This window comes from Symphalangus syndactylus, chromosome 3 (genome assembly GCF_028878055.3).
Source record: "Symphalangus syndactylus isolate Jambi chromosome 3, NHGRI_mSymSyn1-v2.1_pri, whole genome shotgun sequence".
Taxonomy (NCBI): Eukaryota; Metazoa; Chordata; class Mammalia; order Primates; family Hylobatidae; genus Symphalangus; species Symphalangus syndactylus.
In genome coordinates this window covers 107,006,326-107,018,549 of record NC_072425.2, presented here as the reverse complement: position 1 = coordinate 107,018,549, position 12,224 = coordinate 107,006,326, and the positions used below count along the sequence as shown (strand labels likewise).

Below are 12,224 nucleotides of genomic sequence, written 5' to 3'. Positions count from 1 at the left end.
CACATTTCACTACCATTGTGTTAATGACTAAGAGAAAACTCGCCTCTGCTTCTGAAACAAATGACAAGTTGTAATTACCTAAATCAGAAACCACTTTTGTGGTCAGTGTTTCCTTGTTGCTGTCTCACATTTACAGTGCTATTTTGTATACTTCAGTGATCAGAATACTCAGAAATACTAATTGACTGTCATCCATTAAAAAAACATTAAAATTGTCTATTATTTGGTCTGGAAGGGAGTCTGAAAGTTGTACCAAAGTTTGGCTCCTAGCACAAGGCCCTCCCACTCTGATCATCATAAATGTTCAACAAATATCTGTTGACTCTTGTCTAAACCCTTCATTTTGAAATGGAGAAAATAAAGTTTCAGAGAAGTCACCTGACAAATTTCTTCAGTCAAAACTCTGGGCTTCTGGCTGAACGGTCAGCAACATACCCAACATACCCCACCACTGTCTTCATCAAATAGGCTCTGAGTATTAAGGGATTCCGGGATTAGTTACTGAATGTCTTATCTATTTTTCCTCAAGAAAAGCTTTTTATCCTCCTATTTAAGTTTATAAAACCCTCTCCGTACAGCCCTCCCTAACTCCACCAAGCACTTCCTGTGTCTCTCTCGCAGTCTATTTTCCCCCGTAGCACCATCACCATCTGGCATACTACAATTTATTTGTTTATTTAATTGTGGTTTATCTCTAGAAGTTTTCCACCTGCAAATTAGTATTTATTTAGTGAAGTGTTCAGTATATTTCCCTTTCTCTGATTAAAATAAATACAAAGTAAGTACATGCTATGGCATTCAGTAACCTGTAGAAGATGGTCCTAACCAACATCTCTAACTTTCAGTTGACCATTGGAGAGAGAGTTTGAAGCCCAAAAATTCAAAATTAAAACCCCAACTCTTCCATCTTGTCATTGAGAACTTGGAGAAATGACTTGAACTTTTTGAATCTGTTTTTTTTCATACATAAAATTAGTGATTAGGCTAGATTATCTGAATACTTATAATCTCTTAGATCAGAAACGGGTACATAGAAAGAAGCCTAATCAATGTCCTCTATTATTACTCTTCCAGTGGACATTTTCCCACCATCTGGAATTTGGTCATACTGATCCCTCCACCTGAAATCTCCCTCCACTCCACCCCATTTCAGCCTTTTGAAATCCTACTCTTCTTATGAGACTATCTTTGCCATTCTACCTCAAGAGTATTTTGTGTGTCTCTTAAGTCATTTAACATTACTTTACTTTTTCTCATTATAATTTCTACGGTTGTTTTAATTTCAGTACTACATTGGAAATTTCCCAAGTCAGAAACATTGTTCATCTTTAAAAAGTGTCATATCAACTAACAAATTGTCTGGACAATGTAATTGACTTTAAAAGCAGGCAACAGTGGTGCTTATAAAAGTTTATATTGGATCAAACTTCCTAAATGCCTAAATAATGTGTTTACATGAGGAAAATAGTAAACTAAGTAATGAGAATGATCAGCTATATATGATGGGAGTTAAAGTAATATAGAAACAAAATTGGTAAGAGAAATCATTTTTTTAAATTTTTATTTTACTTTATTTTATTTTTTTGAGATGCAGTCTTACTCTCTCGCCCAGGGTGGAGTGCAGTGGTACGATCTTGGCTCACTGCAACCTCTGCCTCCTGGGTTCAAGCAATTTCGTGCCACCACGCCTGGCTACTTTTTTTTTTTTTTTTTTCTTTTTTTTTTAATTTTTTTTTTAGTAGAGAAGGGATTTCATCATTCTGGCCAGGCTGATCTCGAACTCTTGACCTCATGTGAGCCTCCTGCCTCAGCCTCTCAAAGTGCTAGGATTACAGGTGAGAGCCACCACTCCCAGCCAGAGAAATCATTTTGATGTCATGAATTATAAGTAGTTGCTAAGATACTCAGAGCATCAGACACAGATCATCCTTTGACTTGGCATTCTCTTCATCTAGAAAAGGAATCTTAGGGCTGGGTGCAGTGGCTCACGCCTGTAATCCCAGCACTTTAGGAGGCCTATGTGGGAGGATTACATGAGATCAGAAGTTTGAGACCAGCCTAGCCAACAGAGTGAAACCCCATCTCTACTAAAAAAGAAAAGAAAAAAAGAAAAACAAAATTAGCTGGCCTTGGTGGCACGGGTCTGTAATCCCAGCTACTCGGGAGGCTGAAGCAGCAGAATCACTTGAACCCAGAAGACGGAGGTTGCAGTGAGCAGAGATCACGCCATTGCACTGCAGCCTGGGCAACAAGAGCGAAACTCCTTCCCCAGCCCAAGAAAAAAAAATAAAAGAAAAGGAATCTTAGGTAGGTAGTTAACAGGAAACAAATGAGCTCCTGAAAATTGCCTCATGATTGTTTTAACACATTAAAACAAATATCAAATGAACCAAGAGTGTGTAAAATGTACTTTCTTTAAAGAAACCATAATTTCAGTTGTCGAAACAGTTACTATGCACTTTTTAAATTTATTTATATATTATTTATTTATTTATTTATTTATTTATTTATTTATTTGTAGAGACCGGGGTCTCAGTATGTTGCCTAGGCTGGTCTCAAACTCCTGAATCTTTGGTCTCACGTGATCCTCCTGTATCGGCCTCTCAAAGTCACTCTATGAATTTTAGAAGAGCAGACTTTGAAAGGTAAACTAGTTCACTTACACCAAATAAAAAAGCAGAAATAATGTGTTTCTTGCAAAAATCACAAGATAAAATAAGACCAGAATCCTGATCTTTTTTGAGTTCAAGTTAGTATTAGCTTAATTCCAGTTTAACTGCCTTCAATGTTTTATTTTTCTTTATATATATTTTTAACAACATAATAAATCACAAAAATTGTCAAAACCTTGTTTTTCCTATTTTTGCATACCAAGGTAAAAATTTCATGGTTGTTACTCTTTTACAATAAAATTTATTTTTATTAACTAATTTCTATAAAACATTTGTGAAAAGACAGTGGGCTAATCAAAGTTCATTGCTGGTTGCACCTGTCATTTTTACTAAAGAATGGTTTCTACTCATACTACTTGTAAAAAACTTTTACTGGGGTAATATGTAAAATATAAGTAAAAACTTAACAAAACATTTGTACACAGCTAAACAAATTTTAAAATTTATTTATTCAAAATTTTTGAATATTGCTGATAAACTATTTCTGCAAGTATACATGAGAAATTGCTTAACATAGTTCTTCTCTGGGAGGTAAATTCAGTGTCTAGGCATAGAAGACTACACATCCTTTTGTTGAAAAAAATGTTCTCATCATTTTACTATTTAAAACCAAACAGGGCCAGGTGCGGTGGCTCATGCCTGTAATCCCAGCACTTTGAGAGGCCAAGGCAGGTGGATCACGAGGTCAGGAGATCGAGACCATCCTGGCTAACACAGTGAAACCCCGTCTCTACTAAAAATACAAAAAAATTAGCTGGGCGTGGTGGTGGGCGCCTGTAGTCCCAGCTACTCGGGAGGCTGAGGCAGGAGAATGACGTGAACCCAGGAGGCGGAGCTTGTAGAGAGCCGAGATGGCGCCACTGCACTCCAGCCTGGGTGACAGAGCAAGACCCCATCTCAAAAAAACAAATAAACAAAAAAACAGCAACAATAAAACCTTTTTCAGAATGCTGTGTGATCATGCAATTTCAACATTTTGCAATTCACTTCAGTTTAATCAATTTACTTAAGATATTAGAATATGAATTATTTAATAACAATAAAAAAGACTAACAAGTATTTTGTTTCTAATATGTCTCATAATACGATGGGAAATGTTAAAGAACCAATATGGGCTTATAAATATTTATCCCTCTAAGCAGCTAGATGATTTCATGGGAAAGAAATTTCCAAGCCAAAATAATTATATTTTTATGACTTAGAACAAACACACATTAACAAAAAATTAGCCGGGGGTGGTGGCGGGCGCCTGTAGCCCCAGCTCCTTAGGAGGCTGAGGCAGGAGAAGGGCGTGAACCCGGGAGGCGGAGCTTGCAGTGAGCCGAGATCGCGCCACTCACTCCAGCCTGGGCGACAGAGCGAGATTCCGTCTCAAAAAAAAAAAAAAAAAGAACAAACACACAATAATTTATTTAACCAATTTATTTAATTAGGTGCTGAACCTATTTAATGTAGGCCACATTCACGTTGATTACTTTCACTAATTTATTTAAGGTATTTTTTTTTTTTTTTTTTTTTTTTTTTTTTTTTTTTTTTTTTTTTGAGACGGAGTCTCGCTCTGTCACCCAGGCTGGAGTGCAGTGGCGCGATCTCGGCTCACTGCAAGCTCCGCCTCCCAGGTTCACGCCATTCTCCTGCCTCAGCCTCTCCGAGTAGCTGGGACTACAGGCGCCCGCCACCACGCCCGGCTAATTTTTTGTATTTTTAGTAGAGACGGGGTTTCACCGCGGTCTCGATCTCCTGACCTCGTGATCCGCCCGCCTCGGCCTCCCAAAGTGCTGGGATTACAAGCGTGAGCCACCGCGCCCGGCTATTTAAGGTATTTTTAACCAACCTTTTAAACTTAAGTAACAGAAAAATTTTAAAAATGAATTAGTGCAGAAGACAGATATGGACATTTGTCTCGTCTCCCTGCTTATTTACAAGTAAACTTCAGAAGATGCTCTAACTACTTTAAGCCTGGAAAACCCTGGTATTTCAAATATTGAAAGTGAAGCTCTTAAACATTTTCTTTGTGTAAATAATTTATCATATATAGGCATACAAACACAATTAGAGACACAACACAGCTTAGCTGATTCACTACCTTCCCTGCCTTACTATACATTTTACAAATTAGAAAACCAAAACTAAGAAAAATTAAGTGACTTCTTCAGTGATGGCCTGTGGCAGAGCTGGAACTACAAGCCAGGAGTATTCATTAAATGGTTCACTGTTCTTTTCATTCTAATTTATTCATTGAGGATGAGTGGAGCGTGGTAAGAAACTAGGAACAAACAAAAACTCCTGCTTCCTAAACAGGGAATGGTCATGGGTGTCTTGGGTCAGCTACTCTGAAATATTAAGTTAATGCCTCCACTCTTCATTTGCATTTGACTCTGTGAGGCAGGAGGTTATCTCTGGAAAGAAAGAGAAATATCCAACTGCTACGGAAGGTTTCTTACATTCATGTTTGATTTTTCTTCTATTCTTTTGACCACCATTAACAAGATTTTAGTTATAGTTAAAGGGAAAGTTTTATTGCACGTAAACATTTTTCACATCGGACACTTTTCCTGGCTTTCCAGAGCAACAGCTAGATAAATAGTGCTTTCCAGAAAGTGGAGAAACTAATACTAAATGAATCCACTGCCTACATCCGGGAAGGTTCAGGAGCCAGGAATTCAAAATCCTTGGTGTCAAGTGTCACCCAAAACTTGGGGTTGGGGAGTGGAGAAAGGCTTTCGGTGAAGAACTTTAAGATTCCTGCTTCTGTCTTCTCTTATATCATCTTTTGATGCACCACTCTACAAAACGTTCCCCCCAGAAAAATAAAAAAATACAAACTCTGCTGCTGTTGAGGATGCAGATGATTATTTAATAACAGAAAATGTCCTTGCAACTTACAAACGATATTCACACCCTGTTGCCCCCTCCTCGCCCAAAATGTATAAACCCATATTAGGCCTGGAACAAGCCGGATGGACACAAATGAGCAGAGCACTGGTGGATATTTCTGGGATTAGGGTTGAGCTTCATTTTCTTTTGAGTATTTTCTTAAGTGTCCACATTCCCCATATGCATTTATTACGTTGGTGCAAAACTAATTGCACCAACCTATATATGTAATTAGAGAAAAGTAATTACTTTTGCACCAACATATGTATGTAATTAGGGAAAAGCTATATCTAGCATATTTTTTAAACTCTTTGAGAGGTGAAGGGTAGTTATTTCCTGCTGGGTAGTGTACTCCTTTTCCTTGCTTCACAAACAAAACCCGGATGTCACTTGGAAACGGAAAAAAAAGGGGGGGGGGGGCGCGGAGAACAAAAAGTAAAACTTCTGCAGTTCCCAGCCCTGCAGCCCCAGCCCAGCCGTCCCCCGCGGGCGTGGCAGGTCCTGAGTCAGGGCCTGTCCGGGGCCAGCATCCCTGCTGGGCGATTGAGCAGCGGGAAGCTGCTTGGACCCAGCCACAAACGTAACTGTAACCTAGCACCCGGGCAGGCCTCCTGGGTTGCGGGGACTTGAGAAAAGGCAGAGTTCTCAGGTCCTAGGAAGCTGGGGCGCGCTGGCGTGACAAGCGTCTCGGAAGAAGCCAAGCCCTCGGGGAGCTGGGGACCGCAGCAGGGCTGCAGTCACATCCTGTGCGGGTGGGCGGCGGGCCAGGCCCCGCAGTTGTTTCGGGACGCGCCGAGCTTCGCCGCTGTTGCAGCGGCTCCGCTGCCCGAGCTAGCCCGAGCCCAGTTCTGGGGCGAAAATGCCTGCCCTTCACATCGAAGATTTGCCAGAGAAGGAAAAACTGAAAATGGAAGTTGAGCAGCTTCGCAAAGAAGTGAAGTTGCAGAGACAACAAGTAAGTTGGCTGTTCCGGAATATTTCCTTCTTTGAAATGAAGCAGAGTCCGGTTTTTCCTGCTTAGTAACAGTAAAGCAAATAGTTTAGCTTATTTTTTCCCCTTCTTTGTAGCTTCTCTTCTCACCACCCTTTGGCAGTGCCTGGGGACTGCCAGCTGATATGGGGAAATCCTAGGAGGTAGAGGAGGGAGCAAGGATCTGATAAGGAATTTAAGGCCAAATGTCCTAACTTTTAAGATGCCTAGGAAGGGGAAAACAGACAAGAAATCTTGCTTTCCATTAGACAGCTGTTTTTCAAAACTCACTTTTAGGAAAAAAGCGGATAGCTACTTGATTCTTTGATCTTTTACACTTCTAGAAAGGATGATATTTGAGAGAAATTTTCTAAAACCGTATTTTAAAGTCTTACAAGTACATTATTTAATTTTGAATTTTACCAGTGGCCTTCAGTGATATGCAAAGAACAGTCCACCAAAACTTGGGAGCAAAATATTAGAATATCTATCTTTATTTATTTGTAAATCTCATCCCTTTATAATTTTCACTTTGTTTTATAAGTATGCAATTAATACAATAGTATCTGTACTTATTTATAAATAATTATACATACACTATGGTGCATATGAAAATTTTTTTTGGTGATCACAATTTAAAAGTTTTAGAGACTATTGATAGAGATTACCATTTCAGTGAGAACATATGACCCAGTATTCAATATTCTCCACTGAAACGTCTTGGGAGTTTTATGAGTTTTACTTCAATTTCTTACTGGTCATCAGGACCTTCCTTTAGACACTAATCCCTCTTCCTGTTTTAACTCAATCAGGCATCCTGTAGACTAGGAAAGGTCTTTGAATAGATATTGTTTAAAGATAATTAACCTTTCCTCTTCAGCAAGAAAATTTTGAGCTGATCTTATTTATTATGGTTTAGCACTAGAAAAAAAATTAAGAAAAACAATGGAAATGAAGCGTTATAATATGCTCACTTGCCTTCTTGTTCTAGTTATAATAAATCTGTTAAGGGCAAGAGTCTTCACTCTTGAGTGATGATTAGAAGATGCAGGCATTTTTGTGTTTTACTTTTTACATATTTCTTTTCTCAAATTTAACCTTTCACATCCAAATCCCTGCTCTTCCTAGCTTTTATAATGAAATGTCCCTTCTATCATGTTAAGGGTTTGTAGCTTTAAAAATACCAATGTGTTCAAAGGGGAAAAAAAGGAAGTTACACTACCCAATCAATAAGCATGCTTCTTGAAACCTTAAGGGACCCATTTTATGGATGGCGAAGTTCCCAGTACAGCAAGTGCTGGCCACTTACATATGTTCACACAATAAACCTTAGGAGTTACATATTAAATAGAGTTTCATAAGCTGAAGTACAGCATTGTCTACGCAAGGTTCTAATATCTTAATATTTGGTGTCACTGTGCAGAACTTAGGAAAAAAGACAAGTGTCTTCTACTTACTCAGAGTTTTAAGTTAGCTATTGGACAGGGATGTGGATGCAACTGACTATGTAAAAATTGACTGTATCATTCATTAGCAGTTTCTCCCTGCTAGCCAGCCTGACACTTTAGGACACGGCCTGTGGCATCAACTTCCCACCTCCAGAAACCTCAAGTGTATGCCAGAGGGAGAAAAAACTTTGGGTATATGTATCCTCAGGAAATACAGAAAGAGGCATCTAAATCTCAACAATAATATTAAGACATTTGATTATACACTTGGAATTATACATTATTATTGCTAGGCAAGCATTGGAATGCTTAGAGATCATTCATCTCCCTCACTTTAAGGATTAAAAAAAACTTGAGTCCCACAAAGGCTAACTAGCTCCACATTTAAGACCACAGTGATAGGGCAGGTACTAAAAACATTCTTCTCCTCATGCCCAGTCCATTATTCAGTCAATAAATAGTTAACATCTGGGCTACGTGTTCAGTCCTTAACTTAGGCCCAGACAAAACTTGCAAGTTGCATTCTGGCTGTAGTTAAATGTTTATCAAACATATCCCCTTGATTACGGAAGGAAATGTATCAGAGGAATAATTACTCACATTTGGAGGTTACAGACCTCTTCTGAAACCTAATGAAAAAAACCTTGTAAGAAAAGATTCAATGTAGGGAGCATGAATCTTGTCGAGAAATTAACCTGGGACCATAGACCCTAAGTTATGGACACGTGCATTATCAACTCTAAAAATTCACTTAAAATGCATGCACTCTGAATGTCAGCAAACGAGAGCAAATGTTACCTGAAAGAATTGTACTTGAGAGATTTTATTTTGCCAGATTTTAAGTCACAGAACTACATGACCTAGTTTTCAATTTGAGGTCAGAGGCTTCCACACTGATTTGCAAAGGATAATCATTTGGGGTGTGGAAGTAAAATATTAACATTACTATTTCTGTTTAGTTTTAAACCACACCCATTTATAATTTCCAGTTTATGTTTTATAATTTTGCATGATGTATTAACAAAGCAGTGTCTGTACTTATTTGTAGTTAAAAATTATATTCATTTTGGGATACATATGCAAACATGTTTTAGTAGTAACCATTAAAACAGTTTGAGGTTACTAATTTAGATTACTAATTCATTGGGAACATTTGCCCAGTTTTCAGAGGTCTCCATTTAAATTTGCTGGTGCGGCCCGGCGCAGTGGCCCACGCCTGTAATCCCAGCACTTTGGAAGGCCAAGGCGGGCGGATCACAAGGTCAGGAGATCAAGACCATGCTGGCTAACGTGGTGAAACCCCGTCTCTACTAAAAATACAAAAAATTAGCCAGGTGTGGTGGCAGGCGCCTGTAGTCCCAGCCACTCGGGAGGCTGAGGCAGGAGAATGGCTAGAATCCGGGAGGCGGAGCTTGCAGTGAGCCGAGATCCCGCCGCTGCACTCCGGCCTGGGCAACAGAGCCAGACTCCATCTCAAAAATAAATAATTAAATTAAATTAAATTAAATTCGCTGGTACTTCTGTAATTTTTACCTTAAATTTCTTACTAGCAATACAGGCCTTCATTAAAACCCCAATTTCTTTTCTTTTTATTCTTTTTTTAACTCATTCTTGCAACCTGTCTTTTAAGGATAGATAGACTTTTTGAAGAAACTATTCTTTTAAGAATAGACTTGCCGGGCGCGGTGGCTCACGCTTGTAATCCCAGCACTTTGGGAGGCCGAGGCGGGCGGATCACGAGGTCAGGAGATCGAGACCACGGTGAAACCCCGTCTCTACTAAAAATACAAAAAGCTAGCCGGGTGTGGTGGCGGGCGCCTGTAGTCCCAGCTACTCGGAGAGGCTGAGGCAGGAGAATGGCGTGAACCCGGGAGGCGGAGCTTGCAGTGAGCCGAGATTGCGCCACTGCACTCCAGCCTGGGCGACAGAGCGAGACTCCGTCTCAAAAAAAAAAAAAAAAAAAAAAGAATAGACTTTCTGAAGACACTATTCAATTTTTTTCTCCATCACAGAAAAAAATTTATTCTCAGATAAGCCTAATAAGTCTCAGATAAGTCTTTTATTATGATCATTGCCCTCATACAGCAGGAAGAAATTCTGAGGAGAAACAAAGAGTGAGATATTTGGACAACTCCAATCTTTCCAGAGTCAGGCTTTTTTCAAAGCTTCTATCATTTCGTGAAATTTCAGAACATGGCACACACCCATAAGTGAGAATCGTGGCATTACACACCCCAAAACGTTTGGGGATTAGCTACTACTGCACCTGCTCATTAGCATGGAAAATTAAGATTATATTTTAGTTCCTAAAATATTGTAGACATGGCATAATTGTATTTTAGCAGAGGAAGGAAATGATATGAGACACAATGGAAAAAAAATTGCTGGAGATGATTTATTTAAGGCAGTGACTTTCAAACATTTTTGAATTTGACCAACGACCAATAGTAAGAAATATATTTTACATAGGTTGTATCATAGGTATAGTAATAGAATAAAAATATTAGAGTGCAGATCCCAGACTTTATATATGTATTATATATATAATACACACACACACACACACACATATATATGAATGTAAAAAAATGTTTAAAAACTTCTTGTATTCAATTACACTTATTTCATTAAGGCGTAGGGACAAAGTTTAAACAACTCTAACCTAATGTATTCTCTTTTTTTTCTGTACTTAAGGTGTCTAAATGTTCTGAAGAAATAAAGAACTATATTGAAGAACGTTCTGGAGAGGATCCTCTAGTAAAGGGAATTCCAGAAGACAAGAATCCCTTTAAAGAAAAAGGCAGCTGCGTTATTTCGTAAATAACTTGGGAGAAACTGCATCCTAAGCGGAAGAACTAGTTTGTTTTAGTTTTCCCAGATAAAACCAACATGCTTTTTAAGGAAGGAAGAATGAAATTAAAAGGAGACTTTCTTAAGCACCATATAGATAGGGTTATGTATAAAAGCATATGTGCTACTCATCTTTGCTCACCATGCAGTCTTTTTTAAGAGGGCAGAGAGTATCAGATGTACAATTATGGAAATAAGAACATCACTTGAGCATGACACTTCTTTCAGTATATTGCTTGATGCTTCAAATAAAGTTTTGTCTTGGGAAGATGAGTGTTGGTGATTTAAGAAGACACTTTTCATGCATTAACTTTTATATTTCTCCCCATAATCTTTTGGGTGTGGAGTATGATTTGTTTTGGAATATGATTCAGAAGATTAGGTGGTTGGACAGATCACATCTCCAATCTCTGCATCAATGGTTTAGAGTGCTGAGTTCTGACCTCTGGAATGTGTTTGATCTAACTTTAACTATTAAGAAACTGAGCAGGTAGAATTCCTATAACACTGACAGAAGTCAGATGATCTGAGTCAGGAACAAGGCCAAGCCACATCTATGTTAGTACTTCCCTAGTTTGTCATCACTTAGATCTTCTTAATAGTGCTCCTGTAGTAGTAGCCTTTAAGAAAATACTGAGTTGGGGTTCAGGAAGAGTGCCCTACCTCTCCGTAGCGTAGTGGCCAGCCCTGGCTTTGAGGGCCAGTACTTATGCCTGCACAGAGCTACATCTCCCATGTGCTCTCCAGGTCTTGGGCATGGCACTACTCCAGTTCTGTGGCATTGGTGCAGACACTTAGGCCTCTGCACTCATGCTTGCCAGCATTTTCCAGCAGGCCTGGGCCAAACATGCCTTTTTTTCTTCTCCTCCAAAGGAACCAGTGACTCTTTGCCCACTTTAAAGATTAGTTGGTCTTTTTCTTACTGATTTGTAGGAATTCTTCATATAGTCTGGCCATTTATTCATGGTTGGTGATATGTGTTGCGAATACCTTCTCCCAGTCTGTGGCTTACCTTTTCACAGTGACCTTCCCTTCAGTGGTTTTACCCTGCAGGGGCAACATGTCAGAGTATAACTCCTGCTCAAGTTCATAACAAAGGTACCTGAAGCCCAAACCTCACAAAAACGGACCTTTCTTTCTCTCCTTGAGCATTCTCCCGCTTTCTCCTCCGTCTTTTGGGTCAAAATTGCTCCAAGTTTGAGCCAAAAGAAAAACGTGGAAAAACCCTTGCTGGTTAGCTCTAGCTCAAATGGACTTAGTTATTAACTTGACCTGCAATTTTCAATGTGGCACCAGAAGCCAATGTTTCTCCTTGACTAGCTCTTTTCTCTCACTTAGACATGTAGGTATACATTACTATCAAGCCACAGAGGTGCCTGTAACCTGTAGCAACTTCCTAAAGTATAT

The 12,224-nt window shown here is 39.1% G+C and overlaps 1 protein-coding gene across 1 annotated transcript; it reads left to right on the top strand.

Annotated features, from left to right (window-relative positions):
- Positions 1-6,004: 6,004 nt before the first annotated feature.
- GNG11 (G protein subunit gamma 11) lies at positions 6,005-11,085 on the top strand. The gene is made up of 2 exons (XM_055272683.2): positions 6,005-6,504; positions 10,662-11,085. The coding sequence occupies exons 1-2, from the start codon at positions 6,409-6,411 to the stop codon at positions 10,785-10,787; spliced, it is 222 nt and encodes a 73-aa protein (XP_055128658.1). The 5' UTR covers positions 6,005-6,408; the 3' UTR covers positions 10,788-11,085.
- Positions 11,086-12,224: the final 1,139 nt, after the last annotated feature.